The sequence below is a fragment of the Carassius auratus genome, chromosome 31, assembly GCF_003368295.1.
Source record: "Carassius auratus strain Wakin chromosome 31, ASM336829v1, whole genome shotgun sequence".
Classification (NCBI taxonomy): Eukaryota; Metazoa; Chordata; class Actinopteri; order Cypriniformes; family Cyprinidae; genus Carassius; species Carassius auratus.
This window is the reverse complement of record NC_039273.1, coordinates 7,271,102-7,294,538: the sequence shown is the minus strand read 5'-3', so window position 1 is coordinate 7,294,538 and position 23,437 is coordinate 7,271,102. Positions and strand designations below refer to the sequence as shown.

General features: G+C 37.4%; 2 protein-coding genes across 7 annotated transcripts in view; both read left to right on the top strand.

Annotated features, from left to right (window-relative positions):
* The window catches only part of LOC113050364 (disco-interacting protein 2 homolog B-A-like), a 36,152-nt gene extending 22,246 nt beyond the window's left edge, over nucleotides 1-13,906 (top strand). For 2 of the 5 annotated variants that reach the window (XM_026213262.1, XM_026213261.1), the window contains 30 exons: nucleotides 513-623; nucleotides 732-855; nucleotides 960-1,069; nucleotides 1,154-1,256; nucleotides 1,387-1,451; nucleotides 2,082-2,175; nucleotides 2,255-2,374; nucleotides 2,482-2,596; nucleotides 2,680-2,819; nucleotides 3,608-3,744; nucleotides 3,885-3,965; nucleotides 4,054-4,181; nucleotides 4,274-4,388; nucleotides 5,147-5,348; nucleotides 5,472-5,584; nucleotides 5,711-5,734; nucleotides 5,854-5,934; nucleotides 6,026-6,149; nucleotides 6,699-6,820; nucleotides 6,940-7,051; nucleotides 7,474-7,583; nucleotides 7,893-8,023; nucleotides 8,179-8,347; nucleotides 8,456-8,626; nucleotides 8,790-8,851; nucleotides 9,158-9,215; nucleotides 9,292-9,366; nucleotides 9,640-9,814; nucleotides 10,127-10,250; nucleotides 10,338-13,906. In XM_026213262.1, coding sequence (XP_026069047.1) covers nucleotides 513-623; nucleotides 732-855; nucleotides 960-1,069; nucleotides 1,154-1,256; nucleotides 1,387-1,451; nucleotides 2,082-2,175; nucleotides 2,255-2,374; nucleotides 2,482-2,596; nucleotides 2,680-2,819; nucleotides 3,608-3,744; nucleotides 3,885-3,965; nucleotides 4,054-4,181; nucleotides 4,274-4,388; nucleotides 5,147-5,348; nucleotides 5,472-5,584; nucleotides 5,711-5,734; nucleotides 5,854-5,934; nucleotides 6,026-6,149; nucleotides 6,699-6,820; nucleotides 6,940-7,051; nucleotides 7,474-7,583; nucleotides 7,893-8,023; nucleotides 8,179-8,347; nucleotides 8,456-8,626; nucleotides 8,790-8,851; nucleotides 9,158-9,215; nucleotides 9,292-9,366; nucleotides 9,640-9,814; nucleotides 10,127-10,250; nucleotides 10,338-10,590 — 3,549 coding nt within the window. In that variant the 3' untranslated portion in view covers nucleotides 10,591-13,906. Of the gene's footprint in view, nucleotides 1-512; nucleotides 624-731; nucleotides 856-959; nucleotides 1,070-1,153; nucleotides 1,257-1,386; nucleotides 1,452-2,081; nucleotides 2,176-2,254; nucleotides 2,375-2,481; nucleotides 2,597-2,679; nucleotides 2,820-3,607; nucleotides 3,745-3,884; nucleotides 3,966-4,053; nucleotides 4,186-4,273; nucleotides 4,389-5,146; nucleotides 5,349-5,471; nucleotides 5,585-5,710; nucleotides 5,735-5,853; nucleotides 5,935-6,025; nucleotides 6,150-6,698; nucleotides 6,821-6,939; nucleotides 7,052-7,473; nucleotides 7,584-7,892; nucleotides 8,024-8,178; nucleotides 8,348-8,455; nucleotides 8,627-8,789; nucleotides 8,852-9,157; nucleotides 9,216-9,291; nucleotides 9,367-9,639; nucleotides 9,815-10,126; nucleotides 10,251-10,337 lie in introns of those variants that run through there. The other 3 variants (XM_026213264.1, XM_026213263.1, XM_026213265.1) reach the window with 2 other exon arrangements.
* A 580-nt stretch (nucleotides 13,907-14,486) lies between these two features.
* Nucleotides 14,487-21,041, top strand: LOC113050362 (cyclic AMP-dependent transcription factor ATF-1-like). 2 transcript variants are annotated; one of them, XM_026213257.1, is made up of 8 exons: nucleotides 14,487-14,681; nucleotides 16,134-16,237; nucleotides 16,352-16,471; nucleotides 16,560-16,657; nucleotides 19,058-19,191; nucleotides 19,427-19,603; nucleotides 19,705-19,852; nucleotides 19,973-21,041. In XM_026213257.1, the coding sequence occupies exons 2-8, from the start codon at nucleotides 16,139-16,141 to the stop codon at nucleotides 20,115-20,117; spliced, it is 921 nt and encodes a 306-aa protein (XP_026069042.1). In that variant the 5' UTR covers nucleotides 14,487-14,681; nucleotides 16,134-16,138; the 3' UTR covers nucleotides 20,118-21,041. The 2 variants fall into 2 exon arrangements, with proteins under 2 accessions (XP_026069042.1, XP_026069043.1); XM_026213258.1 differs by having other exon boundaries at nucleotides 14,503-14,681; nucleotides 16,137-16,237.
* Nucleotides 21,042-23,437: the final 2,396 nt, after the last annotated feature.

Sequence of the window (23,437 nt, the reverse complement as noted above, 5' to 3'; positions counted from 1 at the left end):
GTCCCTCCAGGATTTTTTGGGATATTTTTCTGATTCTTTCAGCTGAGAATGACTGAATTTGCTGTGATTTTTCTTAAAAACATATTGTAATAAAAACCCAGCAATAATCATGATTTAATTAAGTGGCAGCAACAATAGTACAATTACCTGTAAATACTTTTAAAGTTTATACAAATAAACAAGTATATTGTCTGGTGTGTAATATTGCTTATGCCCTTTTTCAGTTTATAATGGTTTTATTAGTGATTGCTAATGTTGCGATCCCCCTCTCAAGTTTCTCTCTGTTTTTTGTGGGAAAATTGTGGAAATAAGAGAAAAATGCAAGCTGCTGCAAATATTGTGGTATTGGCTGTATTTTTTATTAAATTCTGCAAACGCAGAATTGTGAAATCCTGGAGAGACTATGAGCTATGAGCAGGATGCATTTTTAGAAGCAACATTTATTTAAAAGAATGCTGCCATCTACTTTTTTTGTGTGTGCAATTATTTTCAATGTCTTTTTATTGATCCAGGTGGCGTTGGTGTATCCTAACAGTGACCCTGCTATGTTCTGGGTTGCGTTTTATGGCTGTCTGTTGGCTGAAGTCATTCCTGTGCCCATAGAGGTTCCGTTGTCCCGAAAGGTAGCCACAGTTATCAATAGTATATTTTATACATAGCTTTTAAAGTCAAATGGAATGCTGACAGTTCATATTGGTAATGTGTTTGAAATCATTTCCATGTGTTCACAGGATGCTGGGAGCAGCCAGGTTGGTTTTTTGTTAGGCAGTTGCAGTGTGGGTCTGGCTTTGACCAGTGAGATCTGTTTGAAGGGTTTACCCAAGACCCCCACTGGAGAAATATTGCAGTTTAAAGGTCAGAGACTTCACACGCACAAATGACTGATCCATTTCCTTTTTTAAAGTCAGTCAGTGATGGCAGTTTTACGATGGGTCTAAAATTTGTTGGGTTTTTGATAGGCTGGCCCAGGTTAAAGTGGGTGGTGACGGATTCCAAATACCTCACAAAGCCTTCGAAAGACTGGCAGCCTCACATACCAACAGCCAACACAGACACGGCATACATAGAGGTACAATTATCTGCATGGTTATGCGTTTCCATGTGTGTATATTTGTTGAATATAAATATCCTCCTCTCTCTTTCTCTAACGCAGTATAAGGCCAGTAAAGAGGGCACAGTGATGGGTGTTGCGGTTTCAAAAGTTGCCATGTTAACACATTGCCAGGCTCTCACTCAGGCCTGTAACTACTGTGAGGGTGAGTGATGCTGTTGCTATGGAAACAACATCTTTCTGTTGCAGCCTACACTAAACCAAAAAAAAAAAAACAGCTATGTAGCTTTATGCACTGCTCATATGGAGATGTAACAAAATATGTCATCATGCAGGTGAAACAATGGTGAATGTTTTGGATTTTAAGAAGGACATGGGTTTGTGGCATGGAGTTCTCACGGTGAGTGACAGAATGTGCCATCAATGCTGTTACAACTGATTTTTTCAGAAGAAAGGTATGTTGATCTGCCTACTGCAGACGTAATAACAGACATAATTTGAAACACTTAAAACGCAAAAAAATCTGACTGAAACTGGTGAGATTATAATTGGATGAATTGCATATTATTGGCATAAAATTGTTTTAAAGTTTGGGTAAATACAGTGTGTGTGTGTGTGTGTGTGTGTGTGTGTATATATATATATATATATATATATATATATATATATATATATATACATACATATGTGTATATATATATATATATATATATATATATATATATATATATATATATACATATGTATATATACATATATATATATATATATATATATATGTATATATATATATATATATATATATATGTGTTCATTTATGATGAAAAAATATAAATAACATAAAAAAATAAATAAAATAAAAATTAATAAATCTCATTAGTGTAAAACAATAATGTAAATGGACAATGTTTTTTAATCAAATCAGCATAAAGGCAGCACACCAGATTTTACAGTGAAGTACATCAATTTGCACGTCATTTTAATGGCAGTTTTCAAGGCATTCATCCAATAATCTCTGTGTGTATTTCAGAGTGTTATGAACCGAATCCACACTATCAGTGTGCCATATGCTGTAATGAAAGCCTGTCCACAGTCTTGGGTACAGCGAGTACACATACACAAAGGTACAACAGACACACAACCAAATGTAATTTTGTCATCTACACGCATTTGTTTTGATATGAAAAATGTCTGGTTCTATAGCACGGGTTGCCTTGGTAAAGTGTCGTGACCTGCATTGGGCGATGATGGCTCACAGAGATCAGAGAGAAACCAGTCTGGCCTCCTTGCGCATGCTAATTGTTGCTGACGGAGCCAATCCTTGTGAGTTACACTACCAGACCTCCTGCAGAGTCTCCATGGGAGACAATATTCATATTCAACGATTTGACTCTTTTCATCTCTCTGTATCTCCATCTCTTTCTTTTTAGGGTCCGTTTCTTCATGTGATGCATTTTTGAACCTATTCCAGGCTCATGGTTTGAAGCCAGAGGTCATTTGCCCATGTGCTACGTCACCTGAGGCCATGACTGTTGCCATACGGAGGTATATCATTTTTTGACAAGCTGTAGGGATCCCTTTTTAAAAGCACTAGTTATTTGTTTCCTGATTATGAGATATTCCTCCAGGCCTGGGGTCGCTGGTGCTCCTCTTCCAGCAAGAGCCGTCCTGTCCATGACTGGGCTGAGCCACGGGGTCATCAGGGTCAACACTGAAGACAAGAACTCTGCTCTCACCGTCCAGGATGTGGGACACGTCATGCCCGGAGGTGTGTGTGTGTGTGTGTGCTACTTCACACTACCGATCAGAAGTTTGGAATGATTAAAAATTTTTAAACGTTTATGAAAGAAGTCTCTAATGCTGATAAAAATACAGTAAAACTATATTGCTAAATATTATTACAATTTTCTATTTTTATATATTTGGTTCTCACACTTCTCAACACTTCTCAACACTTATCACACTTCTCAACACTTATCAATGTTGAAAGAAGTTTTTGCTGCTGAATATTTTTGTAGAAACTGTGATACTCTACCATTCAAAAGTTTAGTCTATGTAAGATAAAGAAAAACTTTATTTAGCAAGGACACATTAAATTGATCAAAAGTGAGAGATATTTATTATTTAGATATTTATGTATAATTATTTTTAACTTTCTTTTCATCAAAGAATGCATTGTATTTGTAATATTTTTTCACAGAAATATTAAGCAGCAAAAAGATAATAAGAACCATTATTAATATTTGACCACCAGTAATAATTGAAAATAATTGAGCAATAAAACGGCAAGGGTGAAGGTATTTTAAATTATATTTACTGTATTTTTGAACAAATAAATGCCTTGGTGAGCATAAGACACATCTTTCAAAAACATTATAAAGAAATCTTGTCACTGAATCTTATATGTGTGTTTCGGAGGTCTACACACACAAAAACATAACCATGGTATTACTGTAGGATTGTGGTAAATCCAGTTCATAATACCATGCTATCAACATTTAAAATATGTTTGTCATGCATATATGAAGTTAGCATGTGTGTTAATGTGTATTTTAGCATTGATGTGCATTGTGAAACCGGATGGACCGCCCATGCTCTGTAAAACGGACGAGATTGGAGAAATCGTCGTGAACTCTCGTGCTGGTGGGAACATGTACTATGGCCTGTCTGGAGTCACTAAAAACACCTTTGAGGTATGGAAATCACCACTCAGAGATGACGATGCAACTTTTTTTTACTGAATTAACACACCATTAACATATTTTTATGGAGTAATGCTGGGGTTTTGATGTGCTCCCAATGTTTTTTGTGTTATTGGTTTCAAATCTGGCAGGTTATCCCAGTCAACGCTAGTGGCACTCCAATTGGTGAAATCCCATTTGTGCGGTCAGGATTACTGGGGTTTATTGGACCGGTGAGTGTCTGAAAAAGGAAAACAAGAGAGAGACAGTGACATTTCTTATGCATTAAAATTAATATTTTCCCCTCTCTTCTATCAATAGGGTAGTCTGATATTTGTGGTGGGTAAGAATGAGGGCTTGCTAATGGTTAGTGGTCGTCGTCACAATGCTGATGATCTGGTAGCGACTGCACTAGCTGTGGAACCAGTCAAAACTGTGTACAGAGGAAGGTGAGTGTTCCCATTTAAATAGAGGGAGAACAATAAAAACATATTTGGTCGAGAATAGATAATAATCAAAAATGTGTCTGTGTGTTTTGTAGGATTGCTGTGTTCTCAGTGACTGTGTTCTTTGATGAGAGGATAGTAATTGTAGCAGAGCAGAGGCCTGATGCCAGTGAAGAAGACAGCTTCCAGTGGATGAGTCGGGTTCTTCAGGTACCGACAAATTTATAACAGTAATTGTAATATAGATAGTTTTATACTTTAAAATATAATAAAATGCCATGATACAGTAAAGCCAATGTACTATTGACTTGATCTTTTGCTGTAGTGATTATTATTAAATATTGCTATTATTTAATGATTATTTAATGCTTATAAATTACTTTAAGCTATTTATATTATCTAAGCCTATGGTGTGATTGTTAACGGAAACAAAAATGATTTCAGAGCCTTTCCTTTAATTGAAATAAAGCTGAAAAAATAAATACAATTAAAATATTACGTGTAAAAAAAATGTCTTGGCAGCTGACTGAAATAAAATAAAGTTAAAGTACTAAAATTAATAAAACAAAAACTGAAACAAGAAATGAATGAAAGCTAAATGGAAATATTTAAAGGCACAAAAACTATTAAAACGTGTCAAAAGCACACAGAATTATTTAATCCTGATGTAAAATAAAAATATAAAATGAAGAGGTCATTAAAAATATTAGTAAATACTATGAAAGTATATGAATAATAAATGGTGTTTATCTGGTTATGCCAGTCAGGATAAATTGAATATAGTATAATCCCGATTAATATTATTTTTCTGCATGTTAGCAGTCAGTGGTTTACCACAGTGTCTTGTTATAGCTTACATAACAGTTATTTCATTGTTGAACACACAAATGTTTGGTAATTTTTTATGTATAATGTATGATATATTTATTTATGTGTTGGTGGCTTTGTGTATTGTTTCACAACTTTAGGCAATTGACAGTATTCATCAGGTGGGATTGTACTGTCTTGCACTGGTTCCTGCAAACACCCTGCCCAAAACTCCCCTAGGGGGCATTCACATCTCAGACACCAAGCAACTCTTCCTGGAGGGGGCGCTGCACCCCTGCAACATCCTCATGTGCCCCCACACCTGCGTCACCAACATGCCCAAGCCACGTCAGAAACAACCAGGTGTGTATACAGGGGTAAAATGGAGATCTTGGAGGCGAGGGAAACCTAAAATCTGGAGGTAAAAATCTCATGCATGTGATGTTGTTCTCAGAGTCTTCTGTCCTGTATTTATGTCTTTCATAGTTGGTGTCGGCCCTGCCTCCATCATGGTGGGTAATTTGGTTGCTGGGAAAAGAATTGCACAGGCTGCAGGCAGAGATCTGGGACTCATAGAGGACCAAGACCTGGTCAGGAAGGTAAACTCAGACTTGCATTGTATTGTAAGCCCATATAACAGTAAGTAAATAATGCATTCAGTGTAATTTTGAAACAGTTTTTTTTAATGCATTGTGTGGTATTTTAATGCTTTCGTGTGGATGCAGCTGTGCATGTGGCCTACAATGATGGTAGGCACTAGGATTATTATAGCACAATCACATGCCTTTTTGGCATGACACCACTGTTTTAATTTTTTGTTGTTATATATTTGATGGTATTGATGATGAACTGTCTGTCTTGTCTTTAGCATCAGTTCCTTGCAGATTCTTTACAGTGGAGAGCACAAACCGATCCTGACCATACGCTTTATGTACTTTTGAATGCAAAGGTTAAAACAGCCATAAACAAAACCTTGATAAAAGCTCACTTAGAATTTCTGATTTGCTGGCCTATAATATGCTTTTTCTCTCTCTGTCTAGGGAGTGGCAGTATGTACAGCTACATGTGTTCAGCTTCATAAAAGAGCAGAGAAGATAGCCGCTGCTCTTATGGAGAGAAGTGGTATTAACATCGGAGAGAATGTGGTGCTTTTGTATCCACCAGGTAAATCACACGTACTTTGTCCTGTTTTGGCAGTTTTTGAAAGATTGGGACAGTAAAAACAAAAAAACTATTTTGGAGTAAGCCATAAAGTCAAGGGTTATTGCAGAAAAGTGCATTTTCTCATTCCACATGTGAAGAGGGTGTTTTGTGCCTCTAAGGCAAAGCAGCAAAAAATTGCAAAAAACTAAACTAAAAGCAATAAAAATGACCAAAGTACATAACAAAATTTCTAAAACTTAAAAATTGGAATGAAAACTGGAAATATAAAAAGGGTAATTCACAATATGAATAAATGATTTAATAGTATATAAATAATACTACATTATTAATGGCAAAAAGAGCCCTTATTTCAGCCTTTTTGTCAATCCAGAAGAAAAGATAAAAAATTATCATAAAAAAACGAATGAATAAATAAAAATAATTAAATTATAATTATGATGTAATAATAATACATTAATAATATATTACATAATGATTAAAAAATAAAGTACAATATGCAAGGGAGTTTCAGTTGATCATGCGCTGCATATGAATTCTCTGTGTATGCAGGTATAGATCTGATCGCAGCATTTTATGGCTGTTTGTATGCTGGTTGCATTCCTGTCACCGTGAGACCTCCGCACCCACAGAACCTCTCTGCCACTCTGCCCACTGTCCGCATGATCATCGATGTAAGCCTCTGTGTTTGCATCTCTTAATACCTACAATTGTTTGTGTTTTCTTTGAACTAGTGATGGCTTGTGTTCACAAGTGGTTCACTTTTCTTGCATTTCTCTCCTGGTTTCCTCAGGTCAGCAAGGCTGCTTGCATTCTCACTACTCAGGTTTTAACGAAGATTCTCAGATCTAAAGAAGCAGCAGCTACAGTCAACATAAAAACATGGCCCATTATAATAGACACAGGTAACTCACGCCAGTCAATTTTCAATACAGCTACTGTGTAGAACATCCTGTGCTTTACATGTATATAATAATAGATCCAAGTCAAATGATATGATATGATAATTTAGAATATACATACACTGGATCAGGATTTGCTCTTTCATTGAAACAACTTTTAGTTTTGTGTAACAACTTGACGAATAGCAGATACAATACAGTCATTTTAAGCACTAACATGTTTTCATGCTACATAAATAACAACGTTAACTAACATAAACTGTCCAGTAATATGCATAACAAGCAAGGAAAATGTCCTGCTTTACATCAGTAATTCTTTGCTTAGTCAATTTAATGGACATTTTTGAGTATAATTTTTATGAAAGGAATGCAATTTAATTAAAATTACTTATATCCATAAGTAACATATCCATGGTTTTCCCCAGATGACTTGCCTCGCAAACGACCTCCCTCAATCTACAAACCACCCAATGCTGAGACGATTGCCTATATGGACTTCAGTGTCTCAACCACGGGCATGCTGACAGGAGTGAAGGTGAGGGATTTTACTTATCATCTCAATGGATGTTACTTAATTATCTTAACACCAGAGAGTTTTACCTGGATGGGAATTTGTTAATACACAGTGTTTCCCAAAAATCTGAGGCCGCTAGTGAAAAAGCTTCTGTTTTGCAATTTTCTAATTTAAAATCGCAAAACACTTTCATTTAAATTAGATTTCCAGGTTTTCAATGTTGTCTTAGATGTTTCGAACCCTACTGTAGCAAATGTCTCCCTCTGCCTTAAAACACTCTTATTTGTACTGTACATTTGAGACCCCCCTCTCTGACTGGCTGTCTATCAGATCTCTCATGCGGCGGTGAGCGCTCTCTGTCGATCTATAAAGCTGCAGTGTGAGCTGTACTCCTCTCGCCAGATCGCCATCTGCCTCGACCCCTACTGTGGACTTGGTTTTGTGCTCTGGTGCCTTGCGAGGTAACAGATGGATACACACAAACAGTCACATTCAAATGAGTCATACTAACATAAAATGACTCACAGCATTGGCATACAATGGCTTGTTCTCTTCAGAATGGATATGAATCTACTTTGAAGCTATTATAAACTGGAAATGTCCCTTTGTTGTACAGTGTATACTCCGGTCATCAGTCCATCTTGATTCCTCCTATGGAGCTGGAGAGCTCACTGACCCTGTGGCTGGGCACGCTCAGTCAGTACCGTATCAGAGACACCTTCTGCTCCTATTCTGTCATGGAGCTCTGCACCAAGGGCTTAGGTGGACAGACAGACATACTGAAGGTATGCTCACATGCATACTGAACCATCATTAAAGGCATAGTTCACTTAAAAATGACACTTCTGCCACCATCATGTCATTTAAAACTTACATGACTTATCTGACATCAGGCACGTGGTGTGAACCTGTCGTGTGTGAGGAGCTGTGTGGTGGTTGCTGAGGAGCGTCCACGCTTGGCTCTTACACACTCCTTCTCCAAACTGTTCAAAGACATTGGACTCTCCATGCGGGCTGTCAGCACCGCTTTTGGGTCGAGAGTAAACCTGGCCATCTGCCTACAGGTAAACTATCTGAAGTTCAAACTCCTTTACACCTACTGTAGGCATCAATACATATTCTTCTCACTGATCTATCATCTCTATGTTACAAATAAATGCATTGTTGGGATGTTGGATATGTGATGTTAGTTATTTAATGTGCAGCTGATCTCTGTGTTTTTCACAGGGCACCACTGGACCAGACCCCTCAACTGTGTATGTGGACATGAAGTCCCTCCGACATGACCGGTAAGATAAAGACAAACACAGATAAACACACACAGCAAACACACAGTGTTTAAATATTAAAAAGCGTGTTTTGTGTGTCAAAACGTGTGAAATTTCACTTTTCAGCCAATTGGAATTGCTTTTGGTGCCGTCAACAGTGCAGAAATCACACAGTTTTCACTGTTTTAAATCGTGCAGAATTTTGTCAGTGTCAGATATGAAAAAAGCTTCAGAGCTGCTGGTTCCTTTGGGCCCTAAGTGATTATACTGTGTCATATTACACACTCTTTCTCCTTGTACAACACTGATGGTGTGTCTGTGTTGTAGGGTGAGGTTAGTGGAGCGAGGAGCACCTCAGTCTCTTCCTCTCATGGAGTCTGGAACAGTAAGCACATTCCCACCAGTGGATCAAACATAAATTAATTAGAACATTTTGTGAGTGCTATTTCTCCCTCTTTTAGATTCTTCCTGGTGTGAGGGTGATCATAGTCAATCCAGAAACTAGAGGACCGCTAGGGGACTCTCACCTGGGAGAGGTGCGTTTACATATGCAAATAATCTTCAGCTTTGTGCATTTTAAAGAAAATTAACTACCTTATAACACACTTAAACACATAACATTCTTGATTTCTTAACAAATTCTTAGATACAGTGACTTCTTTGTATTGCTAAAGCAAATTTTTTAAATAGTTATAATTTGGCTAATAATTTGAGAAATCTACTATTTGATGGGAAATGATAGAAGAAAACTGTTATTTATCGAAATAGCTTACATTTCTTATCCAGTAATACACTTCTTCCTTTTGTAGATTTGGGTAAATAGTCCACACAGTGCAACAGGATACTATACTATATACGGAGAGGAAAATCTGCAGGCTGACCACTTCAACACTAAGCTGAGTTTTGGAGATCCTCAGACGCTCTGGGCCAGAACTGGATACCTGGGCTTTGTCAAGAGAACTGAACTCACAGACTCCAGTGGAGGTGAGAGGGAGAGAGAAGTAAAAATGGCTGAATTAATGAAACGAAAGTGTTAATGATAGATTGGTGAGGGTGATATAGTGTTTGTGTGATGCTAAAGTCTACATTAGAGTCCACATTAATGTACACCAAAAAAAAAAGTTTTAGGATTTTGGAAAAATATACATACAAAAAGTTCTTAGAAATTCATAGCTTCTGCAGTTTCACTAATAAAGAAAACTAAAATATTTTATAATTTATATATTGTTACTAGTGCTCTCTGACTGTATGAAATAAAGACACATGCATTCTTGTAAAAATGTTCTTGCTTGTTAGACCGCCATGATGCTCTGTTTGTGGTGGGCTCTCTGGATGAGACTTTAGAATTGAGAGGTTTGCGATATCATCCAATTGACATCGAGACCAGTGTATCACGCGCCCATCGCAGCATTGGTGAAAGGTAAAATCCCAGCGACAAGCTCTTTACTGAATTTTCATTGTGCAACCATGTTATCCATTATCTGTTACTTTGTTTTTCCCTCTGCAGTGCCGTGTTCACCTGGACAAATCTGCTGGTGGTGGTGGCTGAACTCTGCGGATCAGAGCAGGATGCTTTAGACCTGATTCCGCTGGTAACCAATGTGGTATTAGAGGAGCACCATCTGATTGTGGGTGTAGTGGTTATCGTTGACCCTGGGGTCATCCCCATAAACTCCAGAGGAGAAAAGCAGAGAATGCACTTGAGAGACTCCTTCTTGGCAGATCAGTTGGACCCCATTTACGTAGCATACAACATGTGAGCGAGGTTATGGGCAAGACAAAGGCTTACTAGATAGTTGCTATGGAGCCTGGCCTCACAACTGGGATTGGGTTCAAATACAGGCAGACTTGGCCCTGTTTTTCTGGGATGAGGTGTCAATGGACAAAAAATTACAAAAGTTTCTGGAGAAGAGATACTGTAATAGAATTTCCCTTTTTTCTCACATCCTTCACCCCCAGAAGCCCCTTTATCTGCAAAATGCCACTTACTGTCTGTCCAGTTCTTGGTCGTGATTTAAATTTACTTGAATTACCTAACTGTTTTTTTCTACTCAAACGCATTCCTTTCTAGCACTGACTAACTAGTGTTTTGTTTTTTGTTTTAGTTTTTTTATTAAAAGGAGCTTAAAGCTTCAGTTTGTAAGTTTTCGCCTGGGTTGTTAAATTCCAAAATATTTTGTTCTGATTCCAAGTTTTTGGAATCAATGGAAACGATTTCAGGACACAATACTCAAAATAACTTAGTGAAAAAAGGGAGACAAAGTGAAATATTAAACAAAAAGTGCAATATAAACTGTAATTTATACTATTATGATTGATCAGATAAATTATAGGAGGTCTTGATGGATGGACTACAATAGACGTGAGTCACAATGATCAGTCACGTATTTATATAGGTTTAGCATTATAAATTCTGTATCTTAGTTTTAAATTAGTTTTGTTGCAACTCTTTTGGGATGTTTAGTAGTGTGGTAATTAAGGTATTGAACAGACTAGGAATGGAAGATTAATTCCTTTTAGGATCTAGCATTTCTATATACACAGAATTGATCTGCAACCCAGCTTATAACACAGGGACGGTCCCAACAGAGCAACCTGGGGTTAAGTGCCTTTCTCAAGGGCAGTATTGATTATAGGACATTTCCGTAATGCTTCAGTTCATAGAATGCCCTTACCCAGGTTAAAACCCAGTTTCATCCACCATCATTGTGGTTAAGACACAGATGTGCTACAGAGACTGCAGCTGTCAGCTCATTTTGCTCAGTTTGCTCTGTCAGTTCTGGAAACATTTATCATTTTAAATCTTACCACTGGGGCTTTAAACAAATTTATTTCAGATATGGAGCTTTCCTGGTTACAAACTTACATCTTTTAATTTGTTTTAGTTCTACAGTATTTACAGAACACAATCTACAGTTGTACTAGACAAAAGTGCAATGTGATACACAAAAGTATTTAACTTCTATTTTTATTTTGATCTATATTCATCAGGTTAAGATGGTTCACAACCATTTTAATTATGAATTGCTTAGTTTTGCAATTAGTGAGTTTGATTAATTGAATGTTAGCCATCCATATATATATATATATATATATATATATATATATATATATATATATATATATATATATATATATATATATATATATATATATATATATATATAATACACTGAACAACCTCACTCCTTCAACTCCCCCAAGTTCAGCAAGAGGATAATCAACCCTATTATTTTTAATTTTTTATCAGATAAATGCAGATACATTCTGTAACATGGATTATTAATATCTGTCAACAAGGGCAAATGTGTAGTATTATTTATTACTTGCATTATTGAGTAGCATGTGACTTACACAGAAAAAGTGCTGGCACATAAAAAAACAAAAAAAAAACATTTTTGGGACTTTATGCCCAGTCTAACCTCAATGCCTACATTTACAGATCATACATTCCTTGAGTTCACTTCTCACCATATAACAGTAGGAAACACTCATATAGACAAGAGCATTCACCAAATGCAGACCTCTTCATCACACATCAAGCCCAAACCAAACACAAACTGAGGTACGTATACCTCTATTTTTGCTCTCATCTAAAGGTGCTTATACACGTCAGGACAAGCCATTTAAATCTCTGAATGGCAAAAAAAATAAAATAATAATAATTCAGGCATCTGTACAATAAAACAAAACAACTGTAAAATAACACGACTCTCTGTACAAGCAAGCCCCTCGTGAACATCTAACTGTACAAAGGCATAGATTTTACATGTTCTCCTGTACTATAGACATTTTTACTAGGAATGACTAACTTCTTGTAAAGCATAAATAATTGTAAATAATTGCTTGTGTACAGATGCAAAATTCTACTGTTCTGTAAGTAAGTTGCTGTATTCTGTTAAATTTTTGAATGAATATGAATATTAACTACTGTCACTGACATCCCTTCGCAGCTGAGTGGGGATCTGCAATTGAAGACTTATAGTAAATAGCTTGCTGTTTCTGTTTGGTCATTTCCAGTTGATTAGAAATGTGATGGGTGTTCAGATCTCTCTGTCATGCATTTCTTTTTATAATTCAGATTCAGAAATCTTACAGTATGTACAAGTCTTGAAGATGTAAGCATGATAAAGTCAAGCACTGTGGGGGTTTGAAAGACTATTTTCAGAGTCCTTACACAACTGATCACTACAGTGTGTTCGCCTAACCTCATTCTGGGGTTGTGTACGTATGTGTATGTATGGCCACAGCTTTGAAAGGTCATTTGATTGTTGATGAGTTCCACACCTTTACCCAAATCAGAAACGCTGTCATTAAATGTATTCTCTCATTCTCACTGTTATTAATGGAATCATAGCTGAGTTTATGTGATGTAAGCACAAGCGAGTGAATGAGCTTTTTACATGGGGCATTCAGGGAAATAGTGCTTTCCAGGATGGAGAGGATATTCATTTATAAATATTCACTTTCATGTTTGCAATGATTTTGTTCTTAAAATAAAAAGATTTTAGTTGTCATTTACATAAGTGTTAATCAAGTCTTAATATGGACCAATATATATATAATATATATAAATAAAAAATAAACAAAGCAAAAAATTTGACACAATCACTTACTTAATTGATAATCTATCATGCCAGCTAAGTGCTGGAATCAAAATAAATGTTTCACACATTATGCAACCAGCTGCAGTTACGTTTCAAAATACACATCAGGCAACACACACACACACATAAAATGCAGATTACTTGCTACAGAATAAAATGAAGACATGCAACTGTAAAATTATTATTTGTTTATTTGGACAATGCGTATTACCCTTCTGTGTTGATTAAAATGTTTTGTTCAATTCCTATATAATTTTTAATTCTAAGATTAAAATGTTGTATTCAAATTATAAGAATGTGATATTTACAATTTATTTTGGTCATTCATGGATTTAAATGAAATCATTATTATGCAAACAAGTATTTCCCTGTTGGTTCACATCTCTTTCTTTTTTTGTACATTGGTTACTGTAACTGTTTTTTACTCCAATGAAAAACACGAAAAATAATAAAAAGCATTTATTTTGCATCTCTGAAGTTTTGTATAACTGCCATTTACTGTCAAATTTTCTCTATCTATCTATCTATCTATCTATCTATCTATCTATCTATCTATCTATCTATCTATCTATCTATCTATCTATCTATCTATCTATCTATCTATCTGTCTATCTATCTGTCTGTCTGTCTGTCTGTCTGTCTGTCTGTCTGTCTTTCTATCTCACACTTCTTTAACATCCAAACATCTTTCTGGATAGGAAAAAAAGAAATACTAAAAAAAAAAAATTAATTTCATAGATAATTGTCTGCAGTGTGTGTGGGTGTGCATTTTATTGATTTATTTCAACAACATAGTTGGGGTTGTATAACAGGAAAATTATATTAAGAATGTTTACATAAAATTAAATTTTTGTGTTCATAATAATCTTTAAGAATTCTTGCACATAAATAAAAATAATGCACATTTTTATTTGTGGATATAGTAGCATATTTGTCAAGCAGAATAGAGAAAATCTGAAAATTGCATTGGTTTCATTCAAGTCCCCAGACCACTTTTCCGTTTGAGTGATATTGACCAATCACAAAGCTTAAAGGAGATTTACGTAACACGTCCTTCTAGGGGGCGGCGCTTACTGCGGCCTTTAGAGAAAAAAACCCCGAAGCCATCTAGATTTTTTTCAATGGAAACCGCCCAGGTTTATTCTATGCATTATTAAATAATTTACTTTACAAATTATATCTCGAACACTGACATCTCTATAGACGGCGTTATTGTTTCCAGAAGCGATTCAAAAGGATTAAAGGTAAAGCGTTGCTTTAGTTTTTTCCTCTTTCTCTTCTGCCGACATGTCGCTGCAGTCATGGCGCCCGTCCGCTCGGTTGTAACACTCGTTTACGGGAAGGTGTTTTAATGGCTCCCCGTATCGCTGACGTCTGTTGACGCGGGCACTTGCGTACCAGTGACTTGCTTGGAACTTTCTGCAGAGCACGGCATAAAGTCGCTCACGGGCTTCGTAACGCACCGCAGCGGTTAGCTTTATTTGGAGATGCGCTTTTGGATCTCATGGAGGAATTACACTTTAAGCCTCTGACACTAATAAAATATTTGCAACATCAATACAAAAAACTATCTATATCAAGTGATGTTGCTTTTGTGTACTAGAAACAAGCACGTTTACAAATACTGGCAGAGTCTTATGTGTATTTTCACAGATAAGTCTCGAAATGAAATCAAAGACAGCTTTTTTCCCCTTCTTTTTTTTTTTTTTTTTTTTTTTTTAGCCTGCTAACGTTAGCTGCTGTAGCCTTATATTTTTAGTTTAAAATATGGACTTTTAACATACAGTATTAACGTAAATATTGAATCAACACCTCGATATAGCTCGCAATGTTATTCTGTCTTTGTTTAAATAGAATTTAGCCTGATATTGCTTGTTTTTTTGAGTATTTGATGGGCGATATTTAGCATCCGGTTCTACAAGAAGGTCTTTTAATGACAACTCAAAGCAGCTCCATCTGTTTTACTACTACAAGGAGTTGTGTTTTCCATGTGAAGTAATTTTTGTTGTTGTTGTTTTTTTTCATTACATTGTAACTTTATTTTCCATTTATTGTATTAACATGATTTTACTGGAATGAAATGAGGACAACTGCAGAAAGGTTGCAGCAGTAATGTGTTGAATGTAACCCACAAGGCCAGTGTAAGTGTGTGTGGTGGAGCTGAAGGTTTGAGAGGTACTGACTCAGGGTTGGGGTAAAATGGAAACGGTGACCAAATCAAGGCTTTTGACTGTTAGCCTGGGTTGACCACAGAACTACCTCAGCACACAAACACACACACCCTGACCATCCCGTAAGCACAATATAAACAGTCTGCGTTTTGTTTTTTTTTTTGCATTATTCAAACAGAATTTATTAAATATTTATTCAGACATTATATAATAATATTTTTTACCAAACATGCTTCACAGTTATTTGAAAGGCTTAAAAATGAACACAATTAAATATTTAAGATATTTCAGAAATATGAGGAACTTTTGATTTCTGGGCCTGGAAAAAGTATTGCATATGTGTGCACTTCTCCCCCCCCCCCCCCCCCCCTCCTTATTATAGTCAGCTCTAAAATATAGCTGGTCATAATTGCTTGTTTACTGTAATCTCTGTAAATGTTTTTTTCTGTATATAGGCACTTGTCATGAAAAGCATGATATCTACATTTAGTATTGACAAAAAAATGTCTCATTGTTCATTTGCAGCAGCAATGGAGGAGGTCCAGCAGAATAACCGTAATGGCTCTGAGTCCCAAACCATTGCCATCCCCACAACTATAACTGCCTCTCACATATCACAGATTGCACAGGTACTGTTCATATTTGTACTTATCTACCCATATTTGCATGATTTATATGTGACTAAGCATTTGTAAAAAAGCAGCAATAAGTGCTTGTTTCATGCTATCATCATCTTGTTGAAGATGTCTCTGGGTGGGAATCCAGTGACTGTGGTTCAGCTGCCCAGCGGTCAGTTCCAGGTTCAGAGTGTGATTCAGTCAGCCCAGTCATCGGTTATCCAGTCTCCACCGGCACAAGCACAGGTATCGTGCACATACTCATACAGCGTGATCTTAAACTGCTTTTTGTTTTACTTAAGGCTCCCTCCACTTAAACCATGTTTCTTATTAGGGTCAAGGATCTGATAGTGATGATTCTCAGGATTCAAGCGACAGTGGAGCATCTAACCAGAAGTCAAGAGAGATCTTGGCTCGGCGCCCATCCTACAGGTAAAAGGGTCAGGGCAAATTTATGAAGTGCCAATTAATAAAATTTATTAGTCTTTTAATGACTAATAAAGTAAGAACGCAGGGTGTTTGAATCCACTTTTCGTAGTTTAAAGACGGGAAAACGATTGGCGCGCCCGGGCGCATGGTTTGAATGGGTTTTCCATATTCTCTTAATGAATAATGGGTGTTTTTTTGTGTGTAACATGGAATAAACCAATCAGAATGTAATCTCCCATTCCCTGTAATAGCCAGTTGAGCTCGTGCAATGGCGGATTTGCTATTTACATGGCGGGATTGGCAAACGCAAATGCATACATGCAATGACTATCCATTAAGACATGTAGGCATTATTATATTCATGTAGTTTATGCAATAATAATCTTTTACATTTTAATCTTTTATTGTTTCATGTTTAAAAAATTTTGTGTGCTGCTGTGCATCTCTCTGTGTACCGTATTTTCCGGACTATATAGCCGCGTTTCCACCGCAGGAACTTTACCCAGGAACTAGGGACTTGGTCCGGTACTTGGTGTGTTTCCACCGCAGGAACCAGGAACTAAATAAAAGTTCCGGGTAAAAAAATGCCCCCCAGAAAGTCCCTGCTGGCGAGGTGGTACTTTTTTAAAGTTCAGGAACTTTAGGGGGCGGGACTTTGGCGCTAAACATGCTGATTGGTTGAGTTCACGCAGCATTGGTTGAGTTCAACCACCATTTATTCGGATCAACATTTTCAAAATATTACTGTTATTGTGTCATGAAATGTAATTTTAAAAGTATTTCAGGCGAGAATGTAGTTGTTTGAAACTCAAATCTGTTGTTTATTTATAAAGACAGCGCCTATTTAAAAATGTGTTTCGCCGATCTCTGCGACGGTGAGCTCCACTCGATCAGCGGGAGCTCAGTCCTCATGTATCCACAGAGAGCAGCCTCTCCTGGGATAGACCTTCTGATATGTTCCACTGGCTCTGATGTGTCTTTAGTGGTTAAACATAAAATATAATTCAGCTGCGGGGTAAATCTAACAGGTTTCTTTGGTCTGTATTCAATTTATCTATATGTTAAAATGAAAATAAAAAGGCAAGTCTATATAATATTTCTTTCATTGTAATGGCTGTATATAACGTTACACTTATCCCTGAACTAAGTACATTTCTACAGCTGTTATTATGTTTAAATGAAAATGAAAGGAGGCAGTGGTATTTTATATCCTATTTCGTTTTATTGTAAATATACAGTAAGGAAAATTGCAGTAGCCATGACGAGCAGACTGAAGTTATCAAGTACGCTGCTGTTTATAGATTTACCGGACTTGTATCGTCGCAGATATCACACTCCTGAGACGAATGCACAAAGTCTGAACCAACTACCAAGGATGCACGTCCAAAATCAGCGTACTTTTTTTAAAATTTTTTTATCAGCGGTACTTTGTATTGAGAAACGCGCGCAGACCTACGTCACCAGTCTATTTGCCTAATCTACCCGGTACTTTACACCGCGGTGGAAACGCAGAAAGCAACAGGTCTGGGGGGAAAAAAGTTCCTGGGAAAAAAAGTTCCTGGTACAAATGTTCCGGGTAATTTCGGTGGAAACGCGGCATAAGTCACACTTTTTTTCATAGTTTGGCTGGTCCTGCGACTTATAGTCAGGTGCGACTTATTTATCAAAATTAATTTGACATGAACCAAGAGAAATGAACTAAGACACATGAACCAAGAGTTCACATTACCGTGTACAGCTGCGAGAGGGCGCTCTATGCTGCTCACTGCTCCTGTAGTGTACACTGAGCAGCATAGAGCGCCCTCTCGCGGCTGTAGACGGTAATGTGAACTCTTGGTTCTTGGTTCTAAATAAATGCGACTTATATGTTTTTTTCCTCATCATGACGTATTTTTGGACGGATGCGACTTATACTTAGGTGCGACTTATAATCAGAAAAATACGGTAATAAGCAATGTGAACACTGTGTTGTGGACCTGTCCAGAGGTGCATTTTCTATTAACGCGCTCTTTAAATAACAAAAAAAAAATCTTGCGCCATTGACAGGATTGAGTTGGTCTATGGCACAGTCTATTTTCAGTTCCTCAAAATAGCAACGCGCCAACAGTGTGCCTGAACACACCTCTTTTTTAGACCAGCATGCCCATGAGCACAAAAACGTGTGCAAATGCATTTGCTATTTGAACAACGAGGCGCAGGGCATGAAAACGAGAACTGCGTTGGGCTGAAACTAGCAAAAACACTTGCGCTGCGCCTTGCGCCAGGTGTATGACAAGGCCCAGTGTTACTGAGAGTGGAGTGAAAAGCTAAATTTGCCGAGCTCCAAACTCCAGGCACATCTCGGGCACAAAACCAAGAGTTTAGGCACTACACAAAAACGTTCTGTTCCTTTTTGTGTTTCAGGAAGATTCTAAATGATCTATCAGCTGAGGAAGTGGCAACTCAGAACGAGGGAGAAGAAGAGTGCTCCACCTCTTCTGCCATAACAAGTGTTTCACTTCCTACACCGATCTACCAGACAAGCACTGGCCAATACTGTAAGCCAAGCCAGCATACTATTTGAGTACTGAGTGCATCATGTGGTAACTTCCTATGTATTTTGCAATAAAGCAAATGAAGCTAAGTGTTTCATAAGTTCTTATTTTATGATATGAACTAGAGCACAGTTGTAATAATTGAATAAAAAGGAAATAAAAAAGATGTATCTTCATGCATGATTTACAGTTTTATACCATGAACCATCCGTCATGATTCTTGTTTGCTCTGTTGCAGTTGCGATTTCATCCAATGGCTCTCTGCAGCTGGCCAGTACTGGTTCAGAGGGTGTACAAGGCCTGCAGACTCTCACCATGACCAACTCGAACCCAACCCAGCCAACTATACTGCAATACGCTCAGACCGCCGATGGACAACAGATTCTGCTGCCTAGTAACCAGGTGGTGCTCCAAGGTTGGCACACAAGGGCAAAAAGACCTTTTAATTTGACAATCAGCTCATATTGTTCCTTTAGTACATGTGCAACACACTCTGGCTGTGATACTGTGTTATAGGTGCAGGGGGAGAAATGCAAGCTTATCAGATCCGCTCTTCTTCCTCCTCGCTGCCTCAGACCGTCGTCATGACATCACCCGTTATCAGCTCTCAGGGCAAAAGCAGTGACCCGCAAATGAAGAGAGAGATACGCTTGGCGAAGAACAGGTGGGTGTATTCGAAGACAAGAGAATGAATTTGTTGGTTGGTAATGTATAATATCCTGCAGTTGTTTTCATGTGCATTGTAAGCCTGCATTTATGTGTAATTCCAAACCTCTGCGTGCAGGGAGGCAGCCAGAGAGTGTCGCAGAAAGAAAAAGGAGTATGTGAAGTGTCTGGAGAACCGTGTGGCTGTCCTGGAGAATCAGAACAAGACTCTTATCGAGGAGCTCAAGACATTAAAGGACCTGTACTGTGTTAAAACTGGCTAGTGGGACATCCATTCAATCATGCTAATGGGACTTTGCTGGCAGACCTGTCTGCCTATGTGCTTATACAAACACAGACACAGGGACTTTTTTTTGACCTAGGGGATACATTTAATCCTCATGTCAAGTGCTTGTTTTTATACAACTCATTTTTTAACTACAGCCTAAGAATAATTGACCAGAAACAACAGCAATTATTATGCTTTTCAGAATAGATGGAAAGAGGGAAACGCTGTTCCATTAACATTTTTATTTGCAGTCATAAGATGTTTATATTTGTGTATGTATCTTGTGCAAGCATTGGCACGTCTACACTGGGAGATCTTGCTTTATTCTTGACCCATTTGGTTTCCAGGGAATATTGAATGTTAATTTTATTGAATAGCTGAATTTTGCTTTATCCAAAATAGAAGACTGGTATTTTTACACCTGATCTCAGATGCGCTTGTATGTATGAAAATTGTGACGCAATTGTGTTTTTCATGAAGTCATGCAGCTGTGTTCTTTGCATTTTTGCTATTTTCCCCTTAGAAAGCTCTGGTATTCTTATCCCCATTCCGTATTTTATTTTAGTGAGTTTTAGTGAGACATTTTCTACAGAGACTGAGCAGAATTTAAGGTGAGGACTTTCAGCTTTACTATTATGGATGAGATGAAACAGTGGTAGGTTCATTTAAGGCTTATTCTAGATTGATAGACAAATGTCATTTCTAGTCCAGGTCTTTGTAATATTTCTGACTGGTCTTTAAGCCATATACACTCTTGGGTTGGGGCCGTTGTTGGTTTTAGCAGAGTAATAGGCCTGAGGCCTTACCACTGTTTATAAGCCAAGCTGTTACAAGACAATCAAATCAGGGAGTATACGATGAAAAAGACAGTCACTTGTTTTTGCTAAAGTGAATCTAAATAAATATTTTTCCAGCCTTTGTTTTGCTCCCTTTCAGTTTCAATAAGTTTCAATCTCAAGGAGGACTTTTGGAACAATTCCACTCAGATGGATTGATAGGACATGCAAGGTTAGCTTGTTGGTCAGTATATTTCGGAAAACATATTTTCAAAATGACAGCTTTGATTTTGTTTTTATTCCATAATTTAGAACAATATCCAGGCTTCCAGAAAAAAGATTAAAAAAAAAAAATACTACAAGTACAGAAGTATGACTATTAGTATTGCTACTTTTTCTCCTAACCACTAGATGGAAGTATGGCTTTTTTTTATTCATTAACCATCAACTCAAACGCGGGTCCTGCAACTTCTACAGACAGGATACTCCTGCAGCAAGAAGATACAGTCATATAAAATACACAATCTATTTTTTAGATTGTCTGTTATTAAACAGAAGCTTGTATTTTAGGGTTTAATACAAATTGTTTTTTTTCCCCCTTACAAACATTTAACAGTCCATAGTGAAATGTATTAGGCTAACTGAAAAACAAACATGCAACATTTTCTTTTTTCTTTTAGAAAAATTCATATTCATTATTTTACTGAATAACCAACAATCTGTGGTTTCAGCAAAAAATAACAAATTAGCCTGGATGTGTCTTAGCTAAAGATCAGAGAAACTATAGTGCCATTGTAGACATTGTACCATGGCCGTCGTTCGTATAGCACCTGACAAAAACATACTGTACAATATATGCAATCATATATATAAATTACCAGAAAGGCTGAAAAACATGCTGACAATTTTTACATTTGAGGGGTCAGACACTACATGCTCAAGAAAGAATAATGCTCCCCCCCTAAAGACAGAGACCACGGAATCTTTATTTCTCAACTCGAAATTGTGTATTTGAAACAGTAGCCTACTAATCTGTATCATGCATGACTGGAAAATGATGGCCTTGAAATGAGTTGCTTATCAACAGTTGTTAGTTGTTGCCAATACACATTTTTACAGAGGTTAAAGGCACGAGACACAGTTGTAGTTGAGTACTATTTTAGAATTATATGACAAAGATAGTACTGTTTTTAATAAATTAATCTCATAATAATGTCAGGTGATGGTGTATAGTTCAAGATACTCACAATAATAATTACAGTACATACAAAATACATATAATGTACACTTTTTGACGTGAAATTACACAATCTAAAGCTATGGCTTTGGGATTTTTTTTTTAAGCAGGGGCTCTCAAACCTCTCCATGAAGTAACCGCAGCACTGCACGTTGTACACTGAACAAAATTATAAACACAACACTTTTGTTTTTGCCCCCTTTTTCATTAGCTGAACTCAAAGATGTACATAAAAGGCCTGTTTCCCTCAAATATTGTTCACAAATCTGTCTAAATCTGTGTTAGTGAGCACAGTGGGGTTATGGTATGAGAAGGTGTACGTTATGGACAATGAACACCGGTGCAACACGGGTACAGAGAAACCTGACAAGATCTTGAGGCCCATTGTTGTGCCTTTCATCCACGACATTCACCTTATGTTGTAGCATGATGATGCATGGCTCCACGTTGCAAGGATCTGTACACAATTCCTGGAAGCTGAAAACCTCCCAGATCTTGCAGGGCCAGCATACTCACCGGACAAGTCCACTATAGAGCATTTTTGCTGGATCAGCGTATACGAGAATGTGGTCCAGGACCTGCCAATATTCAGCAACTTCGCACAGCCATTGAAGAGGAGTGGAGATGGAGATGTGTTGCACTGCATGAGGCAAATGGTGGTCACACCAGATACTGACTGGTTTTCGGACCCCCTGGGACCCACAATACTGTAAAACTGTTTCAACCGCAGTGAATAAGTCTTCAGGACGTCCCAGAATATCTAGCAAACAGAGGAGTCCGCTACAGAATTGTGTCTCCAGCATTGCAGAGCTTGCTTAGAAAAGGCAGAAGGTTTGTATGTGATCATCTGAACACACAGTGAGGCCAAGACTTTTGGACAACTGTGTGGTGTTAAGAAGGGAAGCAAAAAAAACAAAAAAAAACCACTTCTCTCCAAGAAAAACGTGAAGGACAGACTGAAATTCTGCAGGAAGTACAAGGATTGGGCAGCAGAAGACTGTTGTAAAGTTGTTTTCTCTGAAGCTCCCTTCTGACTGTTTGGAGTTGGAATGCTACCATGAGTCCTGTGACGTGCTAACAGTGAAGACCTAAGACCAATCATGTGTGGGGTTGCTTTTCAACCAAGTGATGGGGCTCTCTCATAATTCTGCCCAAAACACTGCTGTGAATGAAGAATGGTATCAAAATGTCCTGACTTCTTCCAATGATCCATGAGCAATTTGGTGATGATCCGTGCATTTTCAAGCATGAGAGAGCACCATGTCACAAAGCAAGAGTGATAAAAAAAAGTTGCTCGGAGAT